The 15213-nt window shown below is 41.9% G+C and overlaps 1 protein-coding gene across 1 annotated transcript in view; it reads left to right on the forward strand.

Annotated features, from left to right (window-relative positions):
- The window catches only part of TRIM2 (tripartite motif containing 2), a gene marked incomplete at its 3' end in the record, with an annotated part of 40000 nt that overhangs the window by 9753 nt on the left and 15034 nt on the right, over window positions 1–15213 (forward strand). The window contains exons 5-6 of the mRNA XM_082482762.1: window positions 3850–4573; window positions 14976–15079. Of these exons, the coding sequence (XP_082338888.1) occupies window positions 3850–4573; window positions 14976–15079 (828 nt within the window). The remainder of the gene's footprint in view (window positions 1–3849; window positions 4574–14975; window positions 15080–15213) is intronic.

Genomic DNA, 15213 nt, shown 5'->3' on the forward strand with positions numbered 1-15213 from the left:
GGAGAACTTTGTTTTCCCGAAATCAAGTGCTGCAGAGCCTCACTGGTGGGTGCCCAGCCTTATAAATGGAATCCAGAACCTGTATGGGCAGGTAGCCCTTTGTGCATGGTGTGTGAGGATCTAAAATGGCCAACACACTAAGCAGGCATCTGCTTAATTCCAACATGCTGATGTGCAGATGACAATAAGGGGACACTAAAGGAAAGTCTAAAGTCCTTGGGCTGCAATCCTATGAACCCCCCCATGAAGATACAGGCCAAACAATTTCTCCTGAAGAACTGAGCAAGGCTTACTGTTTTGCTTTAAAGCACTGTTTTCCTTTCAAATGCCTGGTAACATATTTCATGTTAGATGTCACTGGTTGGAACACATAAAGATTGGAGGGACGTCTTGCTTTTCCAGAGCTGTATTCATTCTTGTACTTCCTATCTGGATGGTTGAACCTTGCGGTTTTCCCCCTGTATTGTAGCCTAAGCTTCAGAGGAAGAAAACAGAAATCGGCACAAAGAGAAGCCTGTAGCCTGGTGGGTAGGGTTTTTGGTTGAGGATTAGTGAGTCTGAATCAAGCAAATGAAAGAATTTAGTCCTTGTCTTCCTGGGCATCAGTTGTCTGTTTTATATAAAAGAAAGATCTCTTCCCTCAAAGTAGCAGTTAAAAGAAAGTAGCATCAACAACGGGAGTTTTAAGAGTGCCTGATAACCTGATATCCCAGATTCATCTAAATGTCTCCAAGATGTCACAAAAACTTATTTTCTTAGCAAGCAAATATACTCAGGGTGTGTACAAAGTTCACACAAGATGGAATATGATGTTAAATTATCTTATTGTTGTTTAAAGGGATTTAAAAGAGTTGAAAAATTACTTTGGGTGTTAAAGAACCAAATTTTTACAAAGCTGCACATAAGCAGTAAAAGAGGCATCTCCCCTGCTTGTATAAAAAAGTGATTGGAATTGGATTTTACTTTTGAATGAATAGTAGTCCTGCAAAATAATTCAAACCCAAATATTCCATCATTCTGATATTGTGATGTATTGGGTTTGCATGGCAAGGTTTTGGTAGCGTGAGGGCTACAGGAGTGGCCTCTGTGAGAAGCTGCTAGAAGCTTCCCCCATGTCCGACGGAGCCAATGCCATCTGTCTCCGAGACAGACCCACTGCTGGCCAAGGCTGAGCCCATCAGCGATGGTGGTAGCGCCTCTGTGAAAGCATATTTAAGAAGGGGCAAAAAAAACCCCTACGAAGCTGTAGTCAAAAGAGAGGAGTGAGAATATGTGAGAACAACTCTGAAGACACTGAGGTCAGTGAAGAAGGAGGTGCAGAAGCAGAGATTCCCCTGCAGCCCATGATAAAGACCACGGTGAGACAGGTTGTCCCCCTGCAGCCCATGGAGGTCTGTGGTAGAGCAGATACCAACCTGCAGCCTGTGGAGGACCTCACGCTGGAGCAGGCGGATGCCCAAAGGAGGCTGTGACCCTGTGGGAAGCCCACACCTGGGAGGTCCTGTGGCTCCATGGAGAGAGAAGCCCACGCTGGAGCAGGTTTGCTGGCAGGACTTGTGACCCTGTGAGGAACCTACACTGGAACAGTCTGTTCCTGAAGGACTGCACCCTGTGGAAAGGACACATGCTGGAGCAGTTTGTAAAGAACTGCAGCCCGCAGGAAGGACTCATGTTGGAGAACTTTGTGGAGGACTGTCTACCATGGGAGGGACCTCATGCTGGAGCAGAGGAAGAGTGTGAGGAGTCCTCCCCTCGAGGTAGAAGGAGTGGCGGAGACAATGTGTGATGAACTGACCACAACCCCCATTGCCTGTTCCCCACAGCTGCTCAGGGGGAGGAGGTAGAGAAATCGGGAGTGAAGTTGAGCCTGGGAAGAAGGGAGGGGTGGGGGGAAGGTGTTTTAACATTTGGGTTTATTTCTCATTACCCTACTCTGATTTTCATTGGTAATAAATTTGATTAATTTCCCCAAGTTGAGTCTGTTTTGCTTGTGACAGTAATTGCTGAGCAATCTCCCTGTCTTTATCTCAACCCACAAGCCTTTCGTTATATTTTCTCTCCCCCTGTCCAGCTGAGGAGGGGAGTGATAGAGTGGCTTTGTGGGTACGTGGCATCCAGCCAGAGTCAACCCACCACGTGCACTTTTCAAAAATGAAAAAATGGAAGGGCTACACTTTACTGAGAGATAGTTGGCAATTGAGTTTCAGTTGTCCAATGGATGGAAAGAGGCCTGGTGTAAAATACTCTAAACACATTTTAAATATTAGTTATGGTAGGGTTTAACATGTTCCATCTTTGTAACAAAAGGAAACTATATTGAGGAAATAATGGTTTTAAAATGTAGCTGCAAATTGTCTTCCTCCTCAGCTTGTGGTTTGTTATCCCAGGTATATGGGGTTTTGTCATCCTGGGACTTTATAAGCTATGCTATCTGTTTAACTACTTATGTCCTTGAATAAAGGCAAGGCAGATTAGAAATGCCTTTTACTGAATCCTGAGAGCTTTATAGATGCCTAGAGAAACAGATAACTTGAAATTTCAGTGTAGTCTTGGAATTTGTTCATTCTGTTTTTCTTGCAGAAGATTTTGTGTTGTGTTCACTTTCCCATATCAGTAACTCAGCCTGGATTTTCTCCAGTGGGTGAAGAGCAGATAGTTTTGTAAAATTCAGAAGAAAAATGCCCTTAGAATGCAGTGTCATTACATGGTGTGTCTCAGCAAGGGAAGAGTATCTCATAACAATAAATATACCCAGTCTCTAAGTTTACTTTAAAATCAGTTGAAATGCTTTGAAAATATTTACTTTACAGTGATGGTCAACAAAATAACTTCTCTGATCCACAGTAATGTCTGTGCCCTAGTTCTTCTCTGTAGGAAAAACATACCACATGTGTGACTGGGTACTTTGGTTTGGGGATTTCGTCAGTGGAGAATGTGGTGGGTAGCTGGAATGTTTGGGCTTTCCTGACTGTCATGAATTTCTCTGCAAGGTTGTTATAATTCAGGGATCCTTTTCCCAATTCGTTGCAAAACTGGTTTTAAAAAAAAACGTTAGCCTTGTTCCCAGCCCACACCTAACAATTTTGAGTTCAACCAAAATTTTAGGCTGCTCAACCCAACTCTTCCCAATATCCACAACCCATCCTTTACATTTTGCTTTCCTGCCTGCTGAAACTGGGGAAAAAACCTTACCATCTTCTGCTGGGGAGACCTTTCCTTTCTTCACTTTTTTAGATCAGGAATCACAGTTTTCCTCAGGATGGTGTACAGATCTTGAGAGTGCCTTCTTGTCCATCTCCATAGAGGAGCAAGCCAAGAGTTTCCTTGGCTCTGAAGAAGTACTTTCAAGAAGTTTTTTGCAGCCTCCCTTATTAATGGGCCTGGTGACTCCAAAATATCTCTGCCTCTGTGCACACAGCTCAATTCCCAGTAACTATCTCATTAACTCTGACTGCTGAGAGTTAGATGGAGCAGGGTTCAAGCTTTTACATTTTTTTTTGTTTGGTTTTGTTTTGGTTTTGTTTCTTGTTTTTTTCTTTTGTGGTTTTGTTTTGTTTTGTTTTTTTTTAAAGAGACAAGACAGGCAGGGCAATAATTCATTCTAGAGCGACAGTGGATCTGTGAAGCCTTGAAGACCCAAAACAGGGTGTATTTTTTGTGTTGCACCATGATATTCCAAGAACATGTAGGGGATCAGTGTGGTACTTTTTCTAAAATAAAACTTTAAAATAAACTCTAAAATAAAGCACTATAAATTGGGTTTCTACAGAGCCCTTCAGATATAAACTACATCTTGCTAAGACAGTTCTTGTAACGTGATGCTAATCTGGTGTTTGGTAATGCACACAGGTCCTCCAGACACAGCTGGATACCCTACTTGAAGGACAAGAAAGCATTAAAAGTTGCAGCAACTTTACAGCCCAAGCCCTCAACCACGGCACTGAAACCGAAGTTCTGCTGGTGAAGAAGCAAATGAGCGACAAGCTGAATGAACTGGCCGAGCGGGACTTCCCATTGCAGCCCCGTGAAAACGATCAGTTGGATTTCATAGTGGAAACAGAAGGCTTGAAGAAGTCCATTCACAATCTGGGTACCATTTTAACCACCAATGCTGTTGCCTCTGAAACAGTTGCCACAGGTGAGGGATTGAGGCAGACAGTGATTGGACAGCCCATGTCCGTTACCATCACAACTAAGGACAAAGATGGGGAGCTCTGTAAATCTGGGAACGCTTACCTCACTGCTGAACTGAGCACGCCTGATGGAAGTGTCGCCGACGGAGAAATACTTGACAATAAAAATGGCACTTACGAATTTTTGTACACTGTTCAGAAAGAAGGGGACTTCACTTTGTCACTGAGACTTTATGATCAACATATCAAGGGCAGCCCTTTCAAACTTAAAGTGGTCAGATCAGCAGATGTGTCCCCTACCACTGAAGGGGTTAAGAGGCGTGTTAAATCTCCTGGCAGTGGTCATGTGAAGCAGAAAGCTGTGAAAAGACCTGCCAGCATGTACAGCACTGGCAAAAGAAAAGAGAATCCCATTGAAGATGATTTGATCTTCAGAGTAGGTAGGTGACTTGTCTGCTACCTATTGATATACTTAAAAACAGTTCCCCTGAACTTGATGAAACTTGATGAAAAAAATCTAGAAGTTAAATTATTTTAAAGTTAAAGCTCTAAGTAGAGGAACATGATAATACCTTTAGGCCTCTTGACTTTTGTTCATATGTAAATTTTAAAAGCACATACTTCAGAAATTCTGTTTGCAGCAAATATTTAATTGGAATTCAGTTTGAGAAATGCATACATTCGATTTGGGACAAAATACTTTACCACTTCTTCTGTACTCTGTTGGGCACATGAAAATATAATAAGATCGAAGCTTCAGATTTGATTAAATTACTTCTTTAAAAAGTTGCATGGCAAGAAGGGAAGTAGGAGGACTCTTCTGAAACTATTGCTCTAAATATTAATCTAATTAATTAACCTGGAACTATACATGCTAAATCCTGTGGGCATATATAGTTATTTCACTATGTCAGCATAGGACAAAATTACGATTTCTTTCATCTGCATTTTCCCCCCAATACCTAAATATGTTTGGTTCTTTATATAGGGTAATGTTATCTCTAAATCTGTGGACTTCTAATGCTTGGTAAATGCATAACATCTTGGTGTCATTTACTGTGATTTTCTTTCAGGTCTTTTGATGCTTTGTTTTTAAGCTATATAATAATAATTATAATTTTAAAAGTCTGTATTTACTGTATTTATATAATATCTGCTTATAGATTTAGAAAAGACTTTTCACTTTGCACAGCTAAAGAAAAAAGCAAGTTAATTCTTAGTATGTACAAGTCAGAATTTCAGCAGTACGTGTTAACCAAGTTTGACAACCAGTCGGCAAAGTGGCTTTCCCCTTTGTAGCATAGAATGGATGGTGGTTAATCCTGGAGGATTTTTAAGCAAGTCTATCGAAAATTCATCTGGACACCACTTGTCAGTTGGTTAGCCCTGTCCATCTGATTTCTTATCCATCAGTATTTCTAGTAGACTCCTTGCTGTCATAAAAGAGTACATGCAATAACATAATGGTTTTATGTCAGAAAATGTATTCAGCAAGCGTGCTTTGCTTGCTGAATAAGACAGTACAATGTAAGCTTTCGATGGAGCTACTTGTAAAATGACCAGCCTTTCCCAGGTGGCCAGTGCATTTCCTTGTAAGATAAATGACCCCATAAATATAACAACTTAAAGCATTTTTATACAGAGGCAATGATACCCAGTTTTACTGTCACTAAGGCTAAGTTTCATGGTGACTGCTGAGTCAAAAGTTGGAAATACAGTGTAGAACAATTCATACTGAAGTCGAGCCAGCCCTGCTTGGCAGTAACCATGCTTTATTGTCCAAAGTTGGTAGACGACCTTTGTTAAATTAGTACACAGACATAGCCCTTCCTCTAGTAGGAGGGTGTTCTTGTTGCAAAAGCTGTTGCTGTAGTCACCACCGGCAGAGCCGCTTTTAGCAACCCTGTGGGGAGAGAAGCCCTTGCATAGGGCAGAGTGATCAGCCTCAGGCTCCTGCTGCAATAGAAAGGGACCTGTGGTTCTTCCCAAAGCAGTTTCACTGCTGGTAATGGTTAAGTGTGGCAGAGAGTATTTATAAATGTAGCCTAGATCTTTTTTGGGCTCTGTTTTGAGACAGGGTTGGACAAAATGGTTAATAATAATGTCTGAACCCTGCCTAGAAAGAAAACATCTCTTTAATCTCTTCTGGAACGGTCATGACGTGTTATATGCTAGACAGAGAAGGGGTTGGATGGACAGATGCAGGCAGAAAGTCTCTGTAGGTCTGTAGCAGGTAGGAGCAGGATAGGGAAGCCTGCACAGGTACGCTGTGCCTGTGAGTAACAGGGGAGCTCTGTTACACGTTGTGGCTTACACCTTCACTGAATGCTAAGCCCTCTTGTTCACTTATATCATGCATTAATTTGGACCAGCGTGGAAATTGTAGCTCTAAAGGTATTAACAAAAAAGCAAAACAAAACAAATAAAAACAAAAAAAAAAAACCCAAAACCAAAACAACAGAACAAAACCAAACCACCCCACCCCCAAAAGATTTTCTGAAATTATTTAAAAACTGTCAATATTCTTATTACAAAGCTTTTGGCTTGGATTAAAGTGGTATCAGTTTGTAATTTCTGCTTCTGTAACCCTTGCTTCTAGTGAACAGTTTCTAGCCTGACTACCAAATAGTGGTATGGCTCTGGTTTAGGTTGTGGTGGTGGTGGCGTTTGTTTGATTTTTTTTCTTTTTAACTATTCTCTCCAATACACCATAAACTCTAGAAGTCTTAAATGTTTTCCAAAAAGTGCAGTTGCCTTTCTTTCTGTTGTGATGCAATCATGACCATGTGCTTTATTTTGGGAGTTCTGCCTCCTCTCCTTTTTCACCACCATACCCCTCCAAAATAAGAAGAGAAAATAATTAGAACAAGAGCTATGTATGTCTCAGAGCTTTTGCTTGTTGCAACCCCTTGGGAGAGTCCATATTTGGGATACATAGATAGCTATTTTAATGAAAAACTGAGATGAGAGTAATACTTCATCCTATTACATGTTCCGTTCTCAGCCACTCATTTCACAGAATGACCCTACTTAGAGATGTCCCTCTGGGCTTCTGTGGACTTATGTATGCATTGTCTGAAAGGTCTCTTAAGCCATTGCAGCTGTAATGCTCTAGCTTTTCACACTCTTCCAAAAGATACAAAATTAATGAAGGCAGGTAAAACTTCTGCCATTTTCACAGGGACTGCCTTTGTGGATTTAAGAGTTTGTTAAGTTCCAGTTTCAGCTCACTTCAAAAAGTTAAGGTTTGGTTCATTTGGTGAGGTAATGTAAAATAAAGTTTACAGCTGTTTTCCAACACAACTGCGTATCTCTTATTTTGAAGCCGTTGTTGAATTGCTCTGATAGCTCTGGCCAAATCTGGACTTTTATTTTAAACTGGGCAAGATAAGTCTTATATTTGGGCTGCCAGAAGCTCATACAGCTGTGTTGGAGAACTGTATTGCAATATTCCTATGGGCATCCAAGTATACAGAGTATGCTATTGTATATATGCTGATATATGGGCTTTTATGCACAAGTAAATTGATCAGCTCCTAGCGGGAGATGGTTCTTGTGCTAGTATTAACAGAGATAACATTAATACAACATTAGTACAGTTAAGTGCTTTCGTTTGTGGGGAATTGTGCATTGTATCTTTTGCCAATTCTGTATTATTCATGTCTTTTAAAATGGCATGTGGTTCTATTCAGACATTTTAAGGTCAAGCTATTGAGTGCGCATTCATACGTTTGTGTAATTCATTATTTACAAGAACAGAGTATTTCTTGCTTCCTCCTCTTCTCTCTCAATAATTTATATCCTCAACCTTTTTTTTTTATTCTTTTTAAACAGGTGTGATCTCTAAGAGTGTATCCATGCAGTATCTCTGTAGCACGTACTTAGTTTATACAAATGGAAACAAGAATGTGCTTATGATATCCAGAAAATAATCGTTGCTCAATGGTTTTTGCAACCTCTGCAAGTGGTAGGAAGCACGAAAGTGAGAGGGAAGGCTCTTTTCCGTTACCTTGCTTTTGTGCCTTAGACCCATGCTGAGCAGAGGTAAACGGAGGCGAGGGATGTTCACAGTGTCAGCCACTTCCACCTTCCCTGGTAAATCATAGAATCATAGAATCATAGAATCAGTGAGGTTGGAAGGGACCTTTAAGATCATCAAGTCCAACCATTAACCTACCCTGATAAAAACGCCACCACTCCTAAACCATGTCCCTAAGCAGCTCATCTACCCTTTTCTTAAACACCTCCAGGGATGGTGAATCCACCACCTCTCTGGGCAGCTTATTCCAATGTTTAATAACCCTTTCAGTGAAAAAATGCTTCCTAACATCTAATCTAAACCTGCCCTGACATAACTTGAACCCATTTCCTCTTGTCCTATCACTTGTCGCCAGGGAGAAGAGGTCAGCTCCCATCTCTCTAAAACCTCCTTTCAGGTAGTTGTAGAGGGTGATAAGGTCTCCCCTCAGCCTCCTCTTCTCCAGGCTAAACAACCCCAGATCCCTCAGTCGTTCCTCATACGGTTTGTCCTCCAGACCCTTCACCAGCTTTGTAGCCCTTCTCTGGACACGCTCCAACACCTCAATGTCCTTCTTGTAGTGAGGGGCCCAAAACTGAACACAGTACTCGAGGTGAGGCCTCACCAGTGCCGAGTACAGGGGGATGATTACTTCCCTAGTCCGGCTCACCACACTATTCCTGATGCAGGCCAGGATGGTGTTGGCCTTCTTGGCTGCCTGGGCACACTGCTGGCTCATGCTCAGCCGGTTGTCCACCAACACCTCCAGGTCCTTTTCTGCCAGGCAGCTTTCGAGCCACTCCGCCCCCAGTCTGTAGCGCTGCATGGGGTTGTTGTGACCCAAGTGCAGGACCCGACACTTGGCCTTGTTGAACCTCATACCATTGGCCTCAGCCCATCTGTCCAGCCTGTCCAGATCCCTCTGCAGAGCCATCCTACCCTCAAGCAGATCAACACGCCCCCCCAGTTTAGTGTCGTCTGCGAACTTACTGAGGGTGCACTCGATCCCCTCATCCAGATTGTTGATAAAGATATTAAAGAGAACGGGCCCCAGCACCGATCCCTGGGGGACACCACTCGTCACTGGACACCAACTGGATTTAACTCCATTTACCACCACTCTCTGGACACGGCCATCCAGCCAGTTTTTTACCCAACGAAGAGTATACCTGTCCAGGCCATGAGCAGCCAGTTTCTCCAGGAGAATGCTATGGGAAACGGTGTCAAAAGCCTTGCAAAAATCCAGGTAGATAACATCCACAGCTTTTCCCTTGTCCAGCAAGTGGGTCACCTTGTCATAGAAGGAGATCAGGTTTGACAGGCATGACCTGCCTTTCACAAAGCCATGCCGACTGGGCCTGATCACCCTGTTCTCTTGCATGTGCCGTGTGATGGCACTGAGGATGATCTGCTCCATAATCTCTCCCATGTCCTCCAAAGGAAGGTTAAGAGCTGTGGGCGGCATCAGTTAGTTACTCTGTCCAGGACCCCATCTTGTGCTCTAGCTCTGCCATGCTGTGCCATATGCCTTGGTATTTCTTCTCTTCTGGCACATTTCACAACTGGGTTCTTTGACACCGTTTAGCAGTAGTGGTGCTATTTCCCACTTCAACTGCTTTTTCTCTTCATTTATTTATACTTGGGATTGGCATCGGATACAGCCAGATGGAGAGTTGGCTCTCTGCTAGAAAGTTCAATTTTTCTTTTCCTCAGACTGTGTTTAGTTGTCTGTTCAGTCGTGTAACTGAGCATCTAAGTTTAGCTGGTACATTTAATGTGTCTAATTCACTCTGATTTGAAAAAAAAAAAGTGTCTTTAACAGTACCTTCTGTCAGCCTCCTTGCTAGGTGTAGATGGCTTCTTCTGGTCTGTTATCAATGCTGAAAGCAAATAGGAGCCTTATTGTGACTTTATTCCACATAAAAACTCATGAACAAAGCCTGTGTAATAAGCAGGCTTAGGGGGAGCAAAGGGATTCCTATCAGGTGTTTCTTCTTTAGTTTTCTCTGAGGGCCTCTGCCTGAAACTCTGTATTGGATTGTCTTGTTTGAAAGGAACAGGACTGCCTATAGATATATACCTTTTGAGTTTTACAAAAATACAAGGGGGTTATATGGGTACACATCTCTTTGAAATAACATGTATTTTTACAACTGCAGTTAGCCCCCTTGTATGGATGGTCCAGAGGAACCTTCTCCCTGTAACAGGCAGCATCTGCTTCCTCCCATTCCCCTGACCCTTCTCTACCTTTGCAGCAAGGAACGGCCAAATTCCAGCCTGGCTAAGGTCATTGGAGAAGGAAGGGATGTGCATGTGTAATTGTTCCATGTAGTGCAGAAGTACGATGCATGACATGCAGAGGCCCCTCTGACACACTTGAATAAGTTGTTCTCCATTTTCTATTTGAGAACTCTGGAATAAACCCATTAATGAATAGGATGAAATAGCGAGATGTTTTCTATACAGAATTTATATTTCTGTAGAAATAGGAATACCTAGCAATGGGGAAGGAGAATTTAATCTTCCAGTTTATTAGCTCAAATCCCTCTGAGGCTTTTCAGGAACTCTTTATGGGTTTGTAACGGCCAGTGTGAAATTTGGCCAGGCCTACATTGCGTAGTTTTACAGTCACACCTGTATTGGACAGGGGCTGAAGAACTCTGACATCACATTGCTGGCAAAATCCCCAGCGTGTGCCTGAAGTCCTGACGACAGAGACCTGGTCTCGGTTCGGTGCATGTCGTTCGGGGTTTTGCTGCTGTACCAGCAAAGAACTGCTTCTGAGGTGCACCTGCCCCTAGGATTGGTGCACACCTAGCTGTGGCAGCAGGGGCTCTGCTGCACGAGCAAGGCGTGGAGGTGGTCTTGGCCAAGCTTTTAGGGACAGATGCTGTGTAAAGCAAATTAATACAAATCAGCCCAAACTTCACTACCAACAGTGTGCGGGAGTATCTGCCAGAGTTCCTACTGAATTATTCATTCCTCTTTAAAGGTTACAAACATTGTGTGCCTTCATCCAACAGACTGATTGATTTTAAAACTTAAATTTGCATGGGAACTTGGATTAGAAACACTGACATTTATTTTACAATAAGCACATACCTTGTTAACTATCTGCTTCAGTGCAATTTTACTACAGAGCCTTTCGTGTTTCAGCTGTATCTATTATGAGAGAGGGCATCACATCCTCATAACATGTAATCTCTGACTAAATATATTTTGGCGCTCTGAGGAAAAAAGAAACAAAGTTAGGGAACAAGAACTCCTTGATACCTGTCTAGGCAGTATGTACGTAGACCATTCCATGCTGTTTAGTTTTATCCTTTTTTTCTACACAGAGAACAGTCCAAGAAGAAGTATTTGAAGTGTTGTAGGCAGGAAAGAAATGGTACTTATACAACATGTTATGGCTGCTTGCAACCTCTAAAGTCTCCCCATTAATCTGTAATCTTTCTGTGGAGTTTTTGTCTCTCTGAATCCATCGCCTTCCTGCTGTGGGCAGTGACACGTTTTCTCTTTGTCTTTTAGGAAGCTGATAAGGTTGCTCTCGGCTAGCAAGCATAGGGAGGTTATTATTCACATTAGTAAAACTAAGAAAGCAAAAAATGTTCCTTCTGTTACTATGAGCATCAAAAATGTACATTGTACAACAGGTTTGTCTGGATGCCCAGCACTTACAGAGCAGATTCTTATTGCAGTTACATGACATAATTTTTAACATTTCCTGTGATGTTAATGGTCTTTTAGTGGGTTTTTTCCCTTCTTTTGAGTGAGATTCAATCTGGCCCCTGTTGTGCAAGAATAAAAGATTGAAATTATGAAGCATTTTATGTGTGCTAGATTGTCCTGAGCAGAAAATGGATACTCTTTTGCTGAAAGCATATCATCAAAGCTACATTAATTGGTTTGTGCAGGCTACACTCAGTAATACCAGAAGGAATTAGATAGGGCTAAGGCAAATCTGATTGTTTATTATTCTGTATACAAAGATGGTACAAAAGGAGCTATTCCACAGGCCACAGATCTGCTTCCTAATAACTCTTTTCAGCTTGCCCTTTTGAAAACTCTGCTGTCCTCTCCCAATCCCCAGCAGGTTGCCACAGAAGTTGCAGTAAAACGTCTGTCTTTTCTTCTTTTGTGCCCCACCGTAGCTCAGATCAGGAGGGAGGTAAGGCTGGGCAAAGACAGGCACGAAAGATGCAGGCTTTCATCTCTAAACCAGGCAGCTTGGGAAACAATCGGATGAGAATCCCACAACCATCCTCTGGTTCCAGCCCTGTGCACTTGAAATGTTGGTGCCTCCATAGGCTAAGGAGTGACTGCCCGTGACTGAGAGAAGACAAAGCATGGGGTGCCATGATACAGAGGGATGGTAGCTTGCAGTGAAAGATTTGCTGAAGACTCTCTGTCAGGAAGGTATGTTTATAAGGCAGGAATCCTAAAGCTATCATCCTTTGGTATTACAGAGTCAGTTGCAGCATCCTGCTTTTCCAGAGGCTGACATAGTTTACTACAAGCTTTCCTCTCATCATCTGAACTGCTGCTGCTGCCTGTGCTTGGATTCAGATCTTTGCTGGCATAGTGAATTCTTTAAATCAGAAAGTTCAAAGTTACCTGTTTTCCTCTTCAACATAAGTTAGGAAATAAGCTGCGTTTCACTAACCTTAGCTTTCTTCTTCAGTGAAATTGGTGCCACTGTGGAAGGGACTGTATACAGGCCTGTGTACAAATTAGGACCGATGTGATGGGTTTAATAGCTGCAAAGCACTATATGCAAAGATGTTGCACGGAGCTGAATTTCATCTGCACGCTGTGCTAATAAACTACTATTTCTTAAACTTACTGTGGAATGTTACAATGGCATTCCAGGGTAATTTCTTGTATTTTTCCTTTGATGTAAGTTTACAAGGTCCCACTGAAGAACACTCTGAGTAACTCTTTACGTAGGTTGCTCTTATCTTTAAAAATTAAATTCCTTGACTTTCAAGAACATTTTTCTAAGGCTAAAGAGCATACATTCCATAAAGTTTGTGCTAGTTGGTTCCAGATGCTCTAGCTTACGCCTCCTCTTTTCTAACAAATGTTTTCCCTTTACTCTCAGTAGTAAAAGGAATGTTTCTCCCTTTTCATCCATTCTCTTTGGCTAAAAGGCAAAAAGGAAACTCATCATTAGCATATGGTGGAAAAAAAATTACTGCATGCATCCCTGAGGCACTGCTCATTAAAAGAATACACAGAAGTGGCTCAAGTCTGGGTAATGCAATTGCTGTGTAACTCACTATTCCCTGAATATGTACTTTCCCGTTGCAGTGCAAAAATTGAGAAGTATTTGCCTTCTTTAGTGGAGGAGCACATAGAGTTCAAGAAAACAAGCCTTGAAACAAAGGGACATGCTCGCAGCACCAAGTGCAGAGGAATTAAATGTTACTTGCTACCCAGTGACAGGAAATATGCATCCCACAGCCGTCACCACAGCAGAAAGAATGGTTGTGAAGAGCATACACACCCCTAATGAAAGCTAAATACAAATTAGAGCTAATAGGTATGTCGTATATTGGGCATCACAGTCAGAACAGTTTCAATCACTGAGCTCAAGGGTGTTTTGGACTAAAATAAAGTACAAGTTTTTCAGTTAAAACCCTATATTGAAACCAATTAGTGTCTGATACGCAGCCAGTGAATGCATGTAAAAATACTTCACCAGGAAAAATAGTGCTGCATCCAAGTCTTGGAAAGAACAGCTTATAGAGTCTTTTTGTTTCAAAATTCATTCATTCATTATGGATAATCTTGGGGTCCAAGGTCATAATTGCAGTCTTTTGTAAAGACCCCTGAGCCTCCTTTACAAACAAAGCAGGAATTTGGATACTGTTCCTGTGCTCCAGACGTAATTTGGACCAGCTACTTTAGGGCTGACCTTTTAAAGACATCAGTTTGCTGCGTGACTCTCCTCAGAATGTCTCAGAACAAGCATCTACGTAATGAGGCATCTAAACTTCATGAACTTTTGTGAAAATTTGACATTTTACAGCTCTTTATCACCTTAAGTCACTGGGGAAAAGACTTACAGTTCTGTGTAAATCACTATTGCGTTTGTCCTGGGTGAAAATGGGACCTCTGTGTGTGTGTACTGCTTTATTGGAACAAACTAACGTCTTTGCAGAAGCATTCAGTCTCCAGGTGTTGGTCTTCATTGGCCCACATGTCCCAATCATTCAAAACCAGTTCTTCATCTGAGTTTCCCTTCTAAGGGAATTTTTAAAGCCTATGACTGAAAACTGTGTACGAGTGAACAGGAAACTTTGCTGTCTTGAAACGGCCCCATCCAAAGTGATCACCAATATGTTTTATCTCAACTTGGTGACTTCACTGAGGAGATTCAGCTAATTATACTGAAACCCTGTTGTCTCCCTAGGTTCTTATCTTAGCCTCTGTCTATATGTTCCCACACTACCGCCCATCTCATTGCCTTCTCAGCAGAATAAAAATCTGCAATTTAAAAACAGCCCATCACTTATGAAAAAACATTTTACTTGTTACCTCACACAAGAGGCAAATTGTGAACACTGATTTGTGAAGGTCAAAGAAGTAATTACACTGATGAAGGCTTAGACGGCATACATGCCAACGAGTTAAGAACAATCCCTTCTCAGAATTGTGGATCTGTTACTGAGATGGTTCTTTGAAGCTGTAGCAGTGATAAGAACTCTTCAAAATAGAAATCTATAGATCAAGGATGTAATAAATGCATGTGTTGGCATTTAGGTCCCAACTGATTAGTCCTGTCCAACCTGATCTCTTATGTGCTTTGTGTTCAATTTTAGGCACCAAAGGAAGAAACAAAGGGGAATTTACAAATCTTCAAGGTGTAGCTGCATCTACAAATGGAAAAATATTAATAGCAGACAGTAACAACCAGTGTGTGCAGGTATGAGGATATGCCACTTCCAGTATTTTTCCTTTTCTCCCTGCCCCCACACCTCTGCCTTCTTTGTACTTTGAAAGACACGTTTTGTATAATTCAAGCGGATATAGAAAATACAGAGGAAGTTCAACTTGTTT

The sequence above is a fragment of the Vanellus vanellus genome, assembly GCF_965231255.1.
Source record: "Vanellus vanellus genome assembly, chromosome: 4".
Taxonomy (NCBI): domain Eukaryota; kingdom Metazoa; phylum Chordata; class Aves; order Charadriiformes; family Charadriidae; genus Vanellus; species Vanellus vanellus.